An 18,390-nucleotide genomic window follows, 5' to 3' on the forward strand; every position below is an offset into this window, starting at 1 on the left:
AGGCTGAGGCAGGAGAATGGCGGGAACCCGGGAGGCGGAGCTTGTAGTGAGCCGAGATCGCGCCACTGCACTCCAGCCAGGGAGACAGAGCGAGACTCTGTCTCAAAAAAAAAAAAAAAAAAGAACAACCTGAGGTCAGGGATACAACAAACCTCTACCCTGAGGAGGTCCCAAAGGAACCCCAGTCTCCTAGAGCACAGGGTTCCACAGGGAGGAGACCACAGTCCCTCAGAGCCTATTGGCTGAGAAATTTCATCTTGGATATCCTGTCAGCCTGTACCAGGCAATATTTGGCTATGGTAGATACAGCAAAGCTTTAATGTCTTATGTTGAAATAGTTTTATATATTTGCTTTGCAGCACAGCAAAAAATGCATCTTAACATATTACATAATTGCTGCAATTACTGTTTGTTGCCCAGGAAAGAACTGTATAAAAACGTTTTTGGGTAACACAGAAAAATAGACAAAGAGGAACACAGTAAAACAGTAAAATTAAATTACTAGTAGACAAGATATCTACTAAACTCCAAGTAATTAAGTGTGCATATATATCTTGAAATTTGTATTTATCTTCATGTTTTCTAAAATACTCTTTGCACTAAAAAACTTATTCATTTTCGGAATTGCATTATATTAAAAACACTTACAAATGGTTACCTGGATATATCTTTCCACTTTTTGAATATGTTTTTGAAAAAGGAATTTGTTTTCGCCAGGCTGAATCATTATATGATGTTGACATATATTTGTCTAAGGGAAAAAAAATCTAGAATTAAATATTTCATACCTTTAAAATCACATTCCAAGGGTGTTTCAACGTTATAAACATCTCAGGGGTGAAGCTATTCTCTAAGTAATTCATTTTACCATTTCAAAGCTAAGGCATCAAGGATACAAGTGAGTTTATTAAGACCATTTAAGTTATAAATGAACATGGTTACAGATTCTTAATTGGCTGTTCAATGCTTCAGGTAAGGGTAAGCTACAGGAGAGTATGATATCTAAATGTAATAAAAACTTTCACTGCATTACTTCATCATAGTTTTGCATCAATTCTGCTAATGTTTATTATAGCCCTTATCTAGAAACTGTGAAACTACGAGGTACAGCCCAAGTCCCATGTCCTTCCATGAAGTGACTTCCATGGTCACAGTAATTGGTATGATGCAATAGTGAACTCACTGCCCCAGACAGCCAAAGCATTTATATCCTGACCTGGTCCTTAAATATTTCTTTTTCTCTGATGTATCTACATTTCTACTACTATCTAACAATGTTATATTTGTGTTTTCAAATATTACTATGCAGCTGTGTTCTCAAAGCATGATCCATAAGACCAATAATTTGCATTTCTCTTGTGTTGATATTTGCACTAACGGTGCAAAAGCAATATAGAGTATGAACTCTGGCACCTTCACACAAACCTAGACATTGGCAACTGTTCTAGTACTCATTGTATTCTTCACAGCCATCCACTTGCAGTAAAACAATAATAACAATAACAATATCAATAAATAAAAGAATAGTAATAAATAAAATTAAAAATAAGATTCACCTAAGAATATCCTCATTTACAAATAGATATCCATATATCATTCTATTCTAAAGCAAAGAGAAAAATAATTTAAATAATGCAAATGTATATTGAAATTGTAAAAGAAATATATACACCTACCATGTACCCATAAACTCTTGAAAAAATTTCTTAAATTATAGAAGAAACTAAGAAAGATATAGTCTTATGTTTCCATAAGTTCAAAATATTCAGAACTCCACTACCTAAACCATGAACTTGGAAAAATACAAACATGAAATCATATAGAATTGAGCAGCATTTTGTTAAGTTTAGACAAGAGAAACCCAACTTCAAAAGAGCAAAATCCATCTGAGACACAGGAAGAAAGAGATGAAGAGATTTGATTCTCTTCTCCCCTGTAGTCTTGTACTTCCTGACATATAATGGCTTTGCCTATTACTTGATGAAATGATTTAGAAGCAATCTATCCATGGTGAGAGAGATGAGAGGTTATCAAATGGCAGTTAGCCCCCAAACTAACCCTTTCGGAAAATAATCATGAAGGCCTACAGAAAAGTCAAGGTACTAGCCTGACAGTGATAACTGAACAACACAGTTGGTGGAACAAGAAAATGTCAGCCATTCAAAAACAATCCTCCTGAGCGACACGAAGCTGTCCAGGAGGAACGAAGTACGGTGCTCTGAGGAAAAAATTCTAGGGAGGTGTGATCTGAAGTCATCTGCACACAACATGAGCTTTCTTCCATATCCTTTAAATCATGTACAGGACTACACATGGAAGAAATCCTCTCACTAGTTTCTTTGGTGGTGATGGCCAGGGAAAACAAGAGGGGAGTAAGTAGTAGTGAAGATTAGCCAAGCCATCAGGAAATTCCATGGGAAAGCAAACCACAGACAAGAGAAAACCACATCAACAAAGGACCTCACCTGGACTGAGTTTGGGTTTGGGTTCCTTGTTAACATGGACTTTATTGTAGGACCCATGCATGGGCCTGCTGCGGGGAGGTGCATTCGACGCGACAGTCCTGACAGCATCTCTTTGAACGTGGATATAGGATGCATTCTCAGCATTTCGATTTTTATTGTTACGATGATAACTCATTTTATTTTGGGGACTTGGGACCTGTACTGCTGTAAAGAAAGGTGAGAGTGAGGAGTAAAACAGGCTGGTTTCACAGCCATAAATAACATATTGCCCTATAAGTACTTGAAGTTGAGTTGACCCTTAAAGTAACATTTACGTCACATGACAGTAATTTGTTTTTCAGGTAGAAGATATCTGTTATTGAATTTTTTTTTTTTAATTACAGTTTAGAAATATCAAATATATGGACACCTTACCTCTCCTCATTCCAGAGTCAGGAAAGTTCTTTGGTTCATCATAAATCCATTTTCTTTTTTTCACACCTTTAAAATGAGGCTTCTTCACTGGCTGGACATCATTCCCTTGAAAATATACAAATTTTACAGCTTTTTAAGAGATGCTTTCATCTCTGAAATTACTGTAGGTGATAATTACATATCTGTGTATTCACATGTCAAGCAAGAGGAAAAAATAAATTCTAATACTTTACTTCTTAGAACAAAAGGTGATTTATTTTTAAGTGCCAAAAAAAACTATCTTGGAAATAGATTGATGAAATAAACTTCAATAAGTAGCTTTCCTCAAAGAAAAATACTTTCCTCCAAAGGAATGTGTGGATTCTTTTAAAGGAACATAAAATTGCATTCAAAATATAATTATAAATCTCATTATAATGCTATTGTTAAGTGGTTTTAGAACTCTTATTTTCAACATCAATCTTTCTGTACTTTTTTAGCCAAAACCACTACTTCTTAAGAAGTTGGATTAACATAAAATACTTTCCGTGAATTTTACCGTATTCTTTTAAGCTCTTAAGTTGGGTGTACAGATAGTTTGGTCAAGATCCAGCAATCAGAATTTATAAGTTCTAAGAATATTAAATTTTTCACTTTTTGTTTGTATATTTTTAAATCAAAAACTTTATATGTATTTTCAATTTTTCAGGAATTTCTATGGTACATATCTCCAGAGAATCTCAAAACAATTTTGTAGAGGAGACACTCTGTTACTTCACTGTGCAGAGCTCCTGAAAATTCACAAGTGACCACTGCACAGAGAAACTGAACATCAGGTATACAGTGTAGATTACACTAGTTCTCTACAGTAAATGAATTACTCTTTCTGTGCCCTGACTCTCAGCTTAAGCTTTAAGTCCTCAATAAAGCTCTGATTCACTGTCTCCTCCTCAAACATAATGCCCTGATCCACTCCCACGCTCCCAGGGCAAGGATTTGGAATCCATATTTTTAACAAGTGCCACTAAACTGGGCTTCTTGAGGGCAAATAACAAGTATTCCCATCAGTGCCAGGCTGCGATCCAAGAATATTATAGGAGTTCAATAAATAAAATAAGGAATAGAAGGAAGGGAAGGGATCAGGAAGATTCGCAAGTCTTAACTGTATCAAGAGAAGTAGCTTACTGAACTGAATGTCAAGGAGAAGCCAAACTAAAATAAACTAATCCAAAACATAATAAAGAGCTACCAATGTATTACTGCACTATGGGTACAATTTAAAATGTTATGCTAGTGAATCTTCCAAACAGGTAGTGTATTATTAATTTTAATACCAAAATTAAACTAGTGGGAGAGCATATAACTTACTAGGACCTACATCACAGTTCATTGTCAGAGTTAGTTAGTAGAGGATATTTTGTCTTTAATTCTTAGTTCTGAATAATTTTCAAACCTTTTTTGTTTCTTTTTTAAAATCCTATTTTAAATAAGCAAAACAAATCCATGGTAAGACAAATATATCTAAGGCCAAAAAGTGATAGAGCTAATGTCTCACTTGAAGAGGGGTCCTCTCTGCACTTCATACTGATATTCTCAGTAGCATTTAATACATGCGTTGTAGGTACTAGTCGGGTAGTTAGGGAACGCTTTGGATGAGGACTGTCCTTGTTATCTTTTAAAGCAAATTAAGAAAATAAAATGTCAATATTAGTTTTAAAAAAGCATTTCAGTTGGCATTTCACTATTCAAACATTACTTGATGGGAACATCTCTTTAAAATAATGTGTATATTTATGAATTGTGAGAAAAGCATCATTAACATTCCCTAGTTGCCACATGGATTTCAAAATGTCATCAGTAACAAAACTCTGAATCTATAGCCATCATTTTCAATATGTAAATAAAAACTCGTGGCAGTATTTTCAATATCTCCATACAAAAGATTTAAATGGTTTTACGTTTTTACATTGAATGGTCCCATTTAAGTTGGGGTTCTGAAAATATTTTAAATGTAACAACTTTAACCTGCTATATGCTTTGGGGCAGGACTCCTTAGTAGGGCTTTCCACAATTATGAAAATGTTCTAAATCTGTGCTGCTCAATATGGCAGTCACTAACCTCCTGTGACTACCGAGCACATGGAACGTGGCCAGCGCCAATGAAAAGCTGAACTTTTTATTTTATTCAGCTTTAACTTAAATTTAAAGAGTCATACATAGTTGGTGGCTACCATATTAGTATAGCTTTCAGAGTTTCTTTGATGGGCTAGAGAAAACCTTTCCATCTCTGAGTGAGAAAACGAGAGAAAGATTTACAATTTTCCACAAAAATAATTTGATCACAGGCAACCTTTCCTATGCTTGAGAATATTTAGTGGTAGAGATGGTAGATAAAATGGGTTTACATTTTGATTGAGAGTATGTGAAGCCCCCTAATTACAGGACAGCTGTGCTTTTAGTCTGTGACTGAGAGGCACTCAGCAGAGAGATACCAGCTGGTGGATTCTAAGTACAGTTAAGGGCAATGTAAAATTATAGGGGATGTATTTTATCATATCTCTTGATTATTCACAGACTAGTGTTAGCAATAATTATAAAATACGAAGTCTTTTTGAGATTAAACTCTTCACAATGTTCACAAACAATGTTTTCTAACAAAATTCATTTATACTGATATTATAAACTAAAGGACTTGGTGTTGCCATTTAATAGAGCCAATAACTTTAGAACTAGCAATACTAGAAATTATACAGTCCAACAGGCTATTTTTCAGATAAGAAAACTAAAAAAAGATAAATTGTCATGGTCATACAATTAGGGACAGAGCCAGGACTGGAACCTTAGAGCTCCTGACTCCTATTCAGTGTATATTTCGATTTATTACCATTCCTCTTATATTGGTTTTTATAACAAGCAAGCTTATCTTTAACTTGTCTAGCCAAATTACGAATGTATCAAAATTATATAATAATTCATTACCTTTAGTATTTGAACATTTTGATATGGTGATTTCTTTCTCTTCAGTTAAAGCTTCACTTTCATTGGCTCCAAGAAATATGGCCCTCTGTGGAACATAACAGTCACCTCCTATGACAAGACCTTACTGTCAGTGGCAACAATGGCAGACAGTGATACAAACTAGCTTTCAATACAGGAACATTTTCTACAATACCCCTTTTGTTCACCTTTCTTTGAACACTTCTCAGGGATACCCTATCCATCTCCATACATTTATATGCTTAGATTAATACATGAGTATTAATATATATGTATATGAATACACAGTATGTAAACTTACATATAGATAACTGAAAGAAAATTCAGAGTCAACAAAATTTTCCTTAATGTATAATAATCTTTAGTTCTACCCTTGAGAGATACTCAGAGTAGATGTAATTTATCTTCCATATAACATCTTCAGATATATTAAAGCAGTTTCCATATTTCCCCACGGACTTCTATTTTCCAGGATAAATATCCATAGTTGCTTTAACTTTACATACAAAATTCCAATATTCTTCACCATACAAGTTACCTTTACTTAATATAAAATATTTGTTTCAAACAACCTTATTTAAAAATGACAACCAAATGTGAACCAAGCTGTGGAGAAATCAGCAGAACTATTAAAATAATACTTGCCATTCATGGAGTCATCTTCTAGGAATCAGACCCTTTACTGAGTACTTTAAATCACATTTAACTATCTTTCTATACTGCTTCTAATAATCCAATGTGACTTTACCATCGCTATTTGGTAGTGAAAACACATTCCTAAATTGTAAAGCATTGTGGCCAAAAAAACTCACTCTATTTTCCTCTCAAAAACTCCATCATATTGGGTTTTTCCCAACTTAAAGAAAAACCACCATTTAATGGTTTGTACCTAAATATATGAATGTATGTTTATCATTGCTTGAAGTTATCCTGCAAGATTTGGCTCATTGTTCCAACAAATTAACCTCCAGTTAACTGTTAATCATATAAACATGTCTACCTTCACCCAGTCATTCAGTGCATTTAAACATATCACCCTTTATTCTATAAGTATTTGTTGAGTGCACATAACGTGCCAGGCATTCTACTACAGAGATTTATCTATAGTGATTGATTATATGCAGTTCCTGGCCTCAAGGAGCTTACACAAAACCAGTGATAAAAATGTCAAAAATGTTTTTGGTTTCTGCCATGACCAAAATAGCTTTTACCGGAATAACTTTCATCCTAAAACAACTATAAAATACCAAAACAAGCTGATTGGAAAACCACCCAATGCATGTGACTGCAATGCCTGAGAGCAATGGAGGGACACAAAGTCAATCATATGTTCACATTCACCATGGTTTTTTTCCCTGAAGGAGTTACACTCCACACTCACTACAGATTTCTCCCTGAAAGCATGTCTAGTTCATCATGTAAGGAAATAACAAGCAGAAAGTAACACCAAGGAGGTGAAAAAGAAAGAGCCGAAAAGTCTGGGACTGTCTAATTGGCTTAAAATTGAGGGGGGAATGGAAAAGGAAGAACAACAAAGAAGTTCCTCTGAAATAGGCATAAAACTCCCTTTAAATTGTTATCTGACTTCCACACTTTTCAAGTACAGAGTGGAACCCCAGGAAATAAGCAAAAATAGCATCTGGGAGGCTAAAAACTGGTCAGAGATTTCAGCATCTACATGCTGCTTGGGAGGTAAATTTTGCCATTCAAGCCTTGCCAGAGTAGAGGTATCTTGGTGAACATCCCATGTCTCAGTTGATAACCCAGTAAAGCAATGTTTTAGGGGTAAGGGTCTTATCCTAGGAATAAGGACTATACCTTCAAAGAAAGGAAAAATAATGTATCATCTACTACATCATCCTTAATAAAGCCCAAAACTAGTCCTTCACAGAATCAAGGTGGCCTGCTGATAGTCTAGCTGCCTGCCAGAAGAAAAGTTTCTCTGTGGAGAAATAACATCATTCATACACGATGTAATTTTTATCCGTATTGTTCAGCATCAAACACAATATTAGAAGGCACAGTGAGACAGAACAATTGAGCAGAAACCTGAGGAAAATGAAAGATACCCAAACATAATCAAACAGGAAGTTGCAAAAAAATAACAGGAACGTTATCAAAATAGAGAACTGAATTTAAGTAGAAAATCAATAAGAAGGTCAAATAGAAATTTAGAATTTAAAATATGGATTAAAGAGCAGAGAGGAAGAGAATCAGTGAACAGGACAGTAGGTTGTCAGAAAGTATCCAGATTTATCTATAGAAATCAATAAGAAAAAAAAACATTCAAAATGGGCTAGAGACTTAAAAATGCACCAGACAAAGGAGAAAATCAAAATGGCCAATAAGTTTATGAAAAGGTGCTCAACATTATGAGTCATCAGGGAAATACAAATTAAAACTACAATGATGTACCACTAGCCACCCACCAGAAAGGCTAAAGGTAAAGGATTGAAAATACTAACTGTGGGTAAGGACACAGAGCGAGCTAATCTCAAAGAAAAGCTGTGCATATGGCCTTTAGAAGACATGTTCAAGAATGTTAATAATAGTCCCAAACTGGAAATACTGTCCGTCAAATCCCAATGTCAATACTCATGGTCCTTTCGTGCATTGTTTTTATGTTTGTTTGTTTGTTTGCAAACGTATGCAGAGTGGTGGGAATTTTGAGTTGCTGGACCCACACATTCCTAGCTGAGGTCTAGCAATAGCAATGCTCAGCATTCTCATTTCAGTTCATACAGAGATGACCAGAGAATGGCTGGAGACCAGAGGAGGCAGCACAGCACAGTGGAAGAAGCTCTGGCTCTGGGGAGAGGTGGAAGGGGTTTGAATCCCAGTTCTGAGGCTTGTTGGTGGGGCAACCTCAAGACAGTCACTTAAGACTTCTGACCTTTGTTTTCTCTTTTGTAAAATAAGGAAAACAGAATATACCAGGATGAGTAATTTCTACGATTTAAGATTATAATGTGTGTGAGATGTATGTATATGTGTGTGTGTACATATCTCCCCGAGGAGCAATGGTTCAGTGTTTGCTAATTCAGTGTTCATGTCAACTTTATAGAACACAGCTACCAGGAATAACAAGAATCAATTGTGCGTGTGTTTGTGTGTGTATCAACTGTGTGTGTACATATACTATATACATAGAGAAATGCCCATGTGTGTTTTTATATATATATGTACATGTAACAGTATATGTCTTATATGTAGATATGTGTGTATATATGTGGTATATATCTATCTATGTATAGATATTTAGGGCAAAGGAAAAAAAAAGATATTTACTGCTACAATCAACGGCATGGATCAGTCTAATACAAAGAGCATTAAGTAAAAGAATCCAAACTAAAAGAGTTCAAACTGTATATTTCCACTTATATAAAGGTCAAAAAATGCAAAATTAGCCTATAGTAATAGCGATCAGAGTAGTGGTTACCATTGGGAGAAGACTATTGACTTGGAGAGAAGGAGCCATCTGGAGTACCAAAAATATGGTTATACTGATACATACACAAGTAAAATTTTAACAAGCTATTCATTTCAATCTGTGAACTTTATTAAAGTGCAATTAACACATTAAAATAATATTAAGACAAGACAATGCCTCAAGTATTTTTCTTGAAATGAATACTAACTCATTAATTATAATTTCAGTTTTGATCATCTTCATTTCAAAGATGTCTTATGAATACAGGAGCCTAAATATGTTTAGAGATATCTATCATACACATATACCCAGAAGGTTCTTTTATCCAGTGACACAGAGAACATTATGATGCCTGGAAAATCGACAAGCCTGACTATACCAGAATTTAGTATACCAGATAATAGAATTTTTTAAATATTCTTTTGATATGGCTTTTCAACTAGTTCAGTACTCTAACGATATTATTAATATTAGATAGACTAATGACAGTAAATGACATTCTCACATTTTCTAACTCCCAACAAAGTAGGAAATAAATTATTAATGTTACAACGTGAAGGAAAGTTTATTTTAATATGAAACCATTAGTTTATCAATGGTTGAAAATAACCTTTTATTAACCAAAAAAGCAACCTGATTTAATGATATTTCAACAAACTGTTTAATTAGAACTGCTCAGGTTAAGTGGATTCCACTTATATAGGTTATATAGACAGTGTGAACTCTGTTGGGAGAAACTGCCAGTGTTTCTAATTTGTAGCTAAAATTTATTGCTTCAAGGCAACCAAACAATGACAGTTAGACTAAAACAGCTAGACTAAAACTACTGCAGATATAAGAAAGGAGAAGAAATAATCATATTACTTTAGCACCAAAATAAAAAAAAAAGGTGGGGGCGCACACAGAAGAAAATGGCTGACACCAGAACAGCAGAAAGTATCGCCAATATGCCTAAGAGATACTGGTACTTATTGATACCTGCTCTCAACCTCCTTCCTACTCCTCACACACATTCTTCCTACCAGCCACACCTTTGAACCTCCCCACAAAGTGTCTATATATTTTCAAAACAAACGCTTGGAATTTTCAGTTCAAAAGACAGATTTTCCAACATGTTTATGCTAAAAAGTAGTTCCAAAATATTTAAACTATAATACACGGTTAGAATGTGATGACAAATGATACATATTTCAATATAGCTCCTTTAAAGTAGACTTTAAGTTCACTGGACTCGGTAGCTCATGCCTGTAATCCCAGCACGTTGGGAGGCCAAGGCAGGCAGATCACCTGAGGTCAGTAGTATGAGACCAGCCTGACCAACATGATGAAACCCCGTCTCTACTAAAAATACAAAAATTAGCCGGGGGTGGTGGCACGCACCTGTAGTGCCAGCTACTTAGGAGGCTGAGGCAGGAGAATCACTTAAACCCGGGAGACAGAGGTTGCAGTGAGCCGAGATCACACCACTGCACTCCAGCCTAGCCGACAGAGTGAGACTTCTGTCTCATAAATTAATTAATTAATTAGTTAATTAATTTTTAAAAAGTAGACTCAATCAAATGATGTATTAAGTGCCTCCTTCATTTATAGCTCTGTTATAGTATATTACAGCACATACATAATACCTGAATTCATTATAGTCTGGAGTTGAGCCTACACACAGACACACACACACACACACACACACACGCACACACACACACAGGTTTTGCATTAAAATATGTAAAATGGAATGTTTCACACACTGAACACAAATTTGTACAAGGTATTTGGCAGAGATTTTGGTCTCTGAAAGCAACTGATTTTGTGATATACCTCCAACTCCTTGTGTTAAACATGACATAGACAAAAAAAGAAAATTAGTTGTAAAAGATAAAATTCAGACTCATTTGTTATGTGGTGATATATTCAGAGTCAATCAGTAATAAATTAACTCACCTCCATTTTCAAAAGCAGCAATGTCAGTCTTTGGTTTCCCGTGCAATGATGTTTTTATTTCACTTTGCCTTTCATATTGGCTAAGTTTTGTCGGAACTGTATGACTATCTCCTAGAAATAAGAAGAAAAAAGTCACCCCAGTAATTGGTAGATGCTTAAGTAAGAAATTTATGCTAGAATTCATGATGAAAGTAAAAAAAGCTTTAAAGTTAATGCAAGTATTGTTTGCACCGTGATCTGATAAACAATAAATTCATAAATACATGAGTTTTAAATTCTGTGTCAATAAAGAAGTAAGCAAGTACAGTCTCCTATTTGGATTACTTATTCAATGGCAATTTAAAAATTGTAAGCAATCTAATACTATTATATATACATAATGTATTTAGTTTGATATGTTTCTCATGTAAGAAATTTCATAATATTGCTTTGGATTTTATGTGTTCACCATGAACAATCAGATAAAAAGTATTGGAGCCACTATTGACTACAAAATGCTAATTACATTGATAATTAAATAATACTCTCAGCTTTCCTCAGGCATTTCTGGATAATTTTCTTCTAAAATAAACTATTAAAAGCAGAATAGAAGGGACATGATAACCTAATGCAATGTGTGATTCTGGATTGGATCCGAGCTAGATCAGGGGAAAAAATGTATTTTACTATAAAAGACATTAATGGCATAATTGATAAAATTTGTGGGAAAAGAAGGTTGCAAATAATATTGTATCAGTGGCCATTTTCTGATTTTTGTATTTATATTACAGTTATGTAAAAGCAAAGAGCTATCATGTCTGTAACTTATTCTCTCAAACAGGTCAGAAGATTATAATAACAATGTGTGTATTTAGAGGGACTGAAAATTCAAATGTGGTAAAATGCTAACGTTTGAAGGAAATCTAGGTGAAGGGTATGTAGGAATTAACTGAAACTATTTAAAAATAAAAAGCCTTTAAAAGCATAATATAAAGCAAAAGTACATATAATTGTCTTCATAATCTGCTATTTTTAATGTTCATTGCTAACTTGTTTTCTTCTTTTGTTTTTGTTTCCTTTTGTTTTTTCTCCTCTAAGTAGTGCGGACCTGCAATCTGTCCTTCCCTATATGGCCCCCAAGTCTTGTGGACTCTTCTCCATCTGATGATGTCTTGCTGCCACCTACCGCCTTATGTTTGAATAGTTCGCTATAAACACTTGTACATATTGCAGATATTTATCCATAGTAAATCAGATTCTCCAAAGGTAAGCACCATAAAACGCAAAGCCTTCTATTTGTCCTCCAGCATGGCCCCTGAAATAGCCTAGTCTACAGAAGACTCTCATTCAATGACAGAATAATCTCTGTTCCGCCACTAGCATCATTCTGTGATCTCTCTTTCGTTCTTCTTGGGCTAGGCTTACTTTTCTATTCAGAAAGAAAAATCTGGACCTCTTTCACAGGGGGAATTTTTTTTCAAAGACAAATAAAATGGTAAAAGCAAATTATTTACAGGATTACCCCATGGAGTGTGTAGTGTCATTATGTGTTAATGAAGTCTACTCATTCTGTCACCTCTCTAGAATAACATAATCCCATTAATAGCAGCTTTGGGTCATTCAATACAAACACCTTCTTCTAGCTCTCAGTTATGATGTATTATCACTTTGTTCTTCTGTACATAATACTAAATAATTTAGTCTATCACACTAAGTATCTCTTATATATCACTATGAATGCTGCCTTTTCATTTCTTACCTTCTTGCAATTCACTGCCATTTTCCAAAGGCTTTTCTAACTCTTTTTCTGCTGTAGGTGCCATGCTTTTTGATGATAAAATATCTGGAGGAGTATGAAATCTGTAGTATTCCCCTAATCAACCATAAGAAAAGTAATGGTTAGTATATTTATCACATCAAGTATTAGAAAATACAAAAATGTTTGATTTCTTACCAGATTTATAACACATCTCCTTTATTGCTCTTTTTTCTTCAATTTCTTCAGGGGTCTTTGTCCATAAACTAGAAGCATCTATAGGATATATATTTTTTAAATTAAATTGTCCCAAAGCCAAATAATCTGAAAATTTATAAACCAGAAAGGAAAATCCCAAATACTGTTCTCATGGATAGATTACTTTTTTATATTTTTAAAATCAATAATTTTCCATACTAGTAAATATTTCAAATTGCTACATTTTAAGTATTGAAAACAATGTCAAGAGAAAACAAAGGGCTATGTATTATATATTTTGAAACGGGACGCTGAATGTATAGACTCAGTGTTGAGACGGTGTATGTTTATCTCGAGGTTGAGGTAGGCATGAAAGACATGCAGCTTCAGCACACAGAAACAGTAATAAATAGCTCTGTGTATTCCTAAGCACAGAAACTATGGTGGCCCGTAGTCCATAGAAGGACATATTCCAACACAAAGATAGATTGAGAGTTTTTCTTCATGCTTATCTTATATATACACACTTTCTGGCACCACTGTGCTGGGTTGCTACGGGAGGCAAAGGATGAACTAAAATGCAAAGACATGGGTCTTAAGCCTGTTCATACTCTTGTGAGAATGACTTAGAATAATGCAGATAACAGTGATTTATAGATTGTTAACTACTACATAGATCTCTATAACTTCAAGGATTAAACGTGAAACTGATACATTATTAACACATACGTAGATCTCTATAAGCACCTATAGATATTTAAATATATATGTATAAAGTTCTGGGATACATGTGCAGAACGTGCAGGTTTGTTACATAGGTACACACGTGCCATGGTGGTTTGCTGCACCCATCAACCCTCTACATTAGGTATCTCTCCTAACGTTATCCCTCCCCGGCCCCCCACTCTTGGACAGGCCCTGGTGTGTGATGTTCCCCTCCTCGTGTCCATGTGTTCTCATTGTTCAATTCCCACCTACGAGTGAGAACATGCGGTGTTTGGTTTTCCATTCTTGTGTTTGTTTGCTGAGAATGATGGTTTCCAGCTTCATCAATGTCCCTGCAAAGGACATGAACTCATCCTTTTTTATGGCTGCATAGAATTCCATGGTGTATATGAAGCGCCAATATATACTTAAGCATCACATCTGTCTCCCAGCCATCATGCAACAAAAACTTTCCAATCCAAAAGATCATAAATATGTTACACTTAGAACATAATTAATTAAATTTGTTTAATACAATTATAATTATTTTCTCAGCAAAATCTGCCTTATATATTACATCATAAACCCTTATAGTTAAACATATATGTAGAAAATGTTGTGAGGTTTTTGAATGTGCATTGTAAACCTGAAAAAAGATCTACTAACCATTTTGTTCATCCACTTCCTCTTCTTCCTCAAAATTAGTTTTTAAAACTAAAGGATGGTGGATCGGTCGTGATACATTTTCCTGAGGTTTCAGAGGTTCCTGACTCTGGGTTTGGAGTGGAATTCCTTCCTGACTTTCTTTCTGTAGTGTGATATCTGCAGAGAAAATGCAACATTTCAGTCTGTTCAAGATACATGTGATGATAAGTACATTTAATAATCAATCATTGCCCTCCTAATTAACTATATATTATTTTAAAATGTGTACAATAATAATACAATAATGGATTGTGTTTCCACACACTAGCAATGATTAAACTGAAAATGAAATGAAAAATAATCCCATTTACAATAGCATCAAAGAGAAAAAAATATTTAGGAATTAATTTTAACATAAGGTGCAAAAATTTATATTCTGAAAAAGATTGCTGAAATAAGAAAAAATATTGTTGAAAGAAGTTAAAGAAATGTTGAAACGGAAATATATTCTTGTTTATGGATTGATTTGTGGTTGGTATGGCAATATTTTCCAAATTAATCTACAGGTATGATACAACTCTTATCAAAATCTCAATGGACTTATTGGCAAAAATTGAGATGCCGATTCTAAAATTTATATGGACATTACTACAAAACTAAAGTAATCAGACTATCTGGACTAGCATAAAAATAAAAGTACATCTACACATCATTGGAATGGGATTGCAAGACCAGAACTAAATATTTACATGAATCCATTTATGCTTAACTGATTTTCAACAAGGGTACATAGACCATTCAATGGGGGAAAGAATAGTATTTTCAACAAATGTTGCTGGGATGACTAGATTTCCACATGCAAAGCAATTAAGTTGCACAACTTCATCACATTAGAAACAAAAATTCATGCAAAGTGGATCTAAGAACAAAATGCAAAAGCTGCAACTATACAACTCATAGAAGAACCTTTAGGTCATGCAAAGCTTTTTTAGATATGACACCAAAAGAACAAGCAATTAATGAAAATAGCCAGTCCCCTAGCACATGGAGGTGAGCCATGAAAGCATCTGTCAACAAGGTCCAGATTTTGCTGGAAAGAGTTTCCAGCCCTCTCAGCCAGAGAATGAAGAAACACTCAGAACCCCTAGGTGGCACAGAGAGAATAAATAAGATCCAGCCTGGGCAACATGGCAAAACCCTATCTCTACAAAAAATACAAAAATTAGCCAGGTGTGATGGCACACACCTGGAGTCCCAGCTACTCAGGAGGCTAAGGTAGAAGCATCACTTGAGTCCAAGAGGTTGAGGCTGCATTTAGCTGAGATCATGCCACTGCACTCTAGCCTGAGCAACAGAGCAAGACTCCGTTTCAAAACAAAAACAAACAAAACCAAATGAGATATCACTTCATACTACAATGATTACAATGATTCGTTTTTTTAATTAAAAAGACAATAACAAGTGTTGACAAGGATGTGAAGAAACTGCAATCTTCGTACATTGCAATCGGGAATGTAAAATGCTGTAGATACTTTAGAATACAATTTGGCAGTTCCTCAAAAGATTAAACATGGAGTCATCCTATGTCTCATCTATTGCATTTTCAGCTACTTACCAAGAGATGTGAAAATATATGTCCATATTATACAGATATAATCATTTGTACACAAATGTTTATATCAACATTGTTTATAACAGTCAAAAAGTGGAAACAAACTAAATTTCCATTCTCTGATAAGTGAATAAATAAAATGTGGCATATCCATAGAATGGAGGGCTATTTGGCTATAAAAAGTAATAAAGTACTGTTGCATGTGACAACATGGATGAATTTTGAAAACATGCTAAGTGGAAAAAGTCGTTCACAAAAATTATATATTGTATGATCCCATTTATATAAAATATCAAAAACAGATACATTTATAGAAACAAGAAGTAGTGACTGTGTAGGTTTTGGGAATTGGGAAAAAAGGAGGAGTAACTGTTAATGGGTGTGAGTTTCTTTTTTGGAGTTATCCAGTGTTCCATTGGAAAGAAATGAGGAGTAACTATTAATTGGTGTGGATTTCCTTTTAAGAGTGATCCAGTGTTCCAAAGTCAAATATTGTTCTTTGATCCATTTTGAGTTAATTTTTGTTCATGATGTGATGCAGTTGTGCTACTTAACTACTTTGCATGTGGCTATCTAGTTGTCTTGGCACCATTTGTTGAAAATACTATCTTTTCCCCATTGAATGGCTTATATGCCCTTGTTGAAAATCTACTGAGCATAAACTGATTCATATAAAAGTTTATTTCTGGTCTTACAATCCTGTCTCAGTGATATATAGATCAGTTTTTATGCTAGTCCAAATAGTCTTGATTACTTCAGTTTTGTAGTAACTTGTAGATTTTGAAATCAAGAAGTGTAAAAGTCCTCCAAATTTGGTCTCCATTTTCCTGATTTTTTTTTTTTCACTATTCTGGGTCCCTTAAATTTCCATATAAATTTTACAATCACCTTCTCAATTTCTGCAAATAAGTCCATTGGGATTTTGATAAGTTCTACATTGAACCTGTGGATCAATTTGGAAAATACTGGCACACCAACCACAAAGTCAATCTACGAACAAGGATATCTCTATTTTTCAAGGTTTTCTTTAATTTCTTTCAAAACTCTTTTGTAGTTTTCTGAATATAAACTTTGTACATCTTATGTTAAATTAATTCCTAAATATTTTTTCCTCTTTGATGTTATTATAAGTGGGATTTTTTTCATTTCACTTTCAGTTTGTTCATTGCTACTGTAAAGTAACATAATCCATTATTGTATATTAATATTGTATCCTACAATGTTGCTGAACTTATTTCAAATAATTTTTAGATTTCTAGAATTGGGGGGCGGAGCAAGATGGCTGAATAGGAACAGCTACAGTCTCCATCTCCCAGCGTGAGCGACACAGAAGACAGGTGATTTCTGCATTTTCAACTGAGGTACTGGGTTTATCTCACTAGGGAGTGCCAGACAATTGGTGCTGGTCAGCTGTTGCAGCCCGACCAGCGAGAGCTGAAGCAGGGCGAGGCATTGCCTCACCTGGGAAGTGCAAGGGGGAAGGGAATCCCTTTTCCTAGCCAGGGGAATTGAGACACACAACACCTGGAGAATCGGGTAACTCTCACCCCAATACTGTGCTTTAAGCAAACGGGCACACCAGGAGATTATATCCCACACCTGGCCGGGAGGGTCCCACGCCCACGGAGCCTTCCTCATTGCTAGCACAGCAGTCTGAGATCTAACTGCAAGGCAGCAGCCAGGCTCGGGGAGGGGTGCCCGCCATTGCTGAGGCTTAAGTAGGTAAACAAAGCCCTGGGAAGATCGAACTGGATGGAGCTCACAGCAGCTCAAGGAGGCCTGCCAGTCTCAGTAGACTCCACTTCTGGGGACAGGGCACAGCTAAACAACAACAACAACAACAGAAAAAGAAAAGAAAAGAAAAGCAGCAGAAACCTCTGCAGATGCAAACAACTCTGTCTGACAGCTTTGAAGAGAGCAGTGGATCTCCCAACACGGAGGTTGAGATCTGAGAAGGGACAGACTGCCTGCTCAAGTGGGTCCCTGACCCCTGAGTAGCCTAACTGGGAGACATCCTCCACTAAGGGCAGACCGACACCCCACACCTCACACGGTGGAGTACACCCCTGAGAGGAAGCTTCCAAAGCAAGAATCAGACAGGTACACTCGCTATTCAGCAGTATTCTATCCTCTGCAGCCTCTGCTGCTGACACCCAGGCAAACAGGGTCTGGAGTGAACCTCAAGCAATCTCCAACAGACCTACAGCTGAGGGTTCTGACTGTTAGAAGGAAAACTAACAAACAGGAAGGACACCCACACCAAAACCCCATC

The 18,390-nt window shown here is 35.4% G+C and overlaps 1 protein-coding gene across 2 annotated transcripts in view; it reads right to left on the reverse strand.

Annotated features, from left to right (window-relative positions):
* Nucleotides 1-18,390, reverse strand: part of LOC105525587 (chromosome unknown open reading frame, human C12orf50) — a 32,500-nt gene that overhangs the window by 2,738 nt on the left and 11,372 nt on the right. For both annotated transcript variants that reach the window (XM_011961264.1, XM_011961263.1), the window contains exons 4-12: nt 14,528-14,683; nt 13,157-13,234; nt 12,962-13,075; nt 11,224-11,334; nt 5,838-5,945; nt 4,414-4,530; nt 2,880-2,984; nt 2,466-2,669; nt 659-751 (exon numbers count right to left, since the gene is read on the reverse strand). In XM_011961264.1, the coding sequence (XP_011816654.1) occupies nt 659-751; nt 2,466-2,669; nt 2,880-2,984; nt 4,414-4,530; nt 5,838-5,945; nt 11,224-11,334; nt 12,962-13,075; nt 13,157-13,234; nt 14,528-14,683 (1,086 nt within the window). The remainder of the gene's footprint in view (nt 1-658; nt 752-2,465; nt 2,670-2,879; nt 2,985-4,413; nt 4,531-5,837; nt 5,946-11,223; nt 11,335-12,961; nt 13,076-13,156; nt 13,235-14,527; nt 14,684-18,390) is intronic.

Source organism: Colobus angolensis, unplaced genomic scaffold (genome assembly GCF_000951035.1).
Source record: "Colobus angolensis palliatus isolate OR3802 unplaced genomic scaffold, Cang.pa_1.0 Scaffold543, whole genome shotgun sequence".
Lineage (NCBI taxonomy): Eukaryota > Metazoa > Chordata > Mammalia > Primates > Cercopithecidae > Colobus > Colobus angolensis.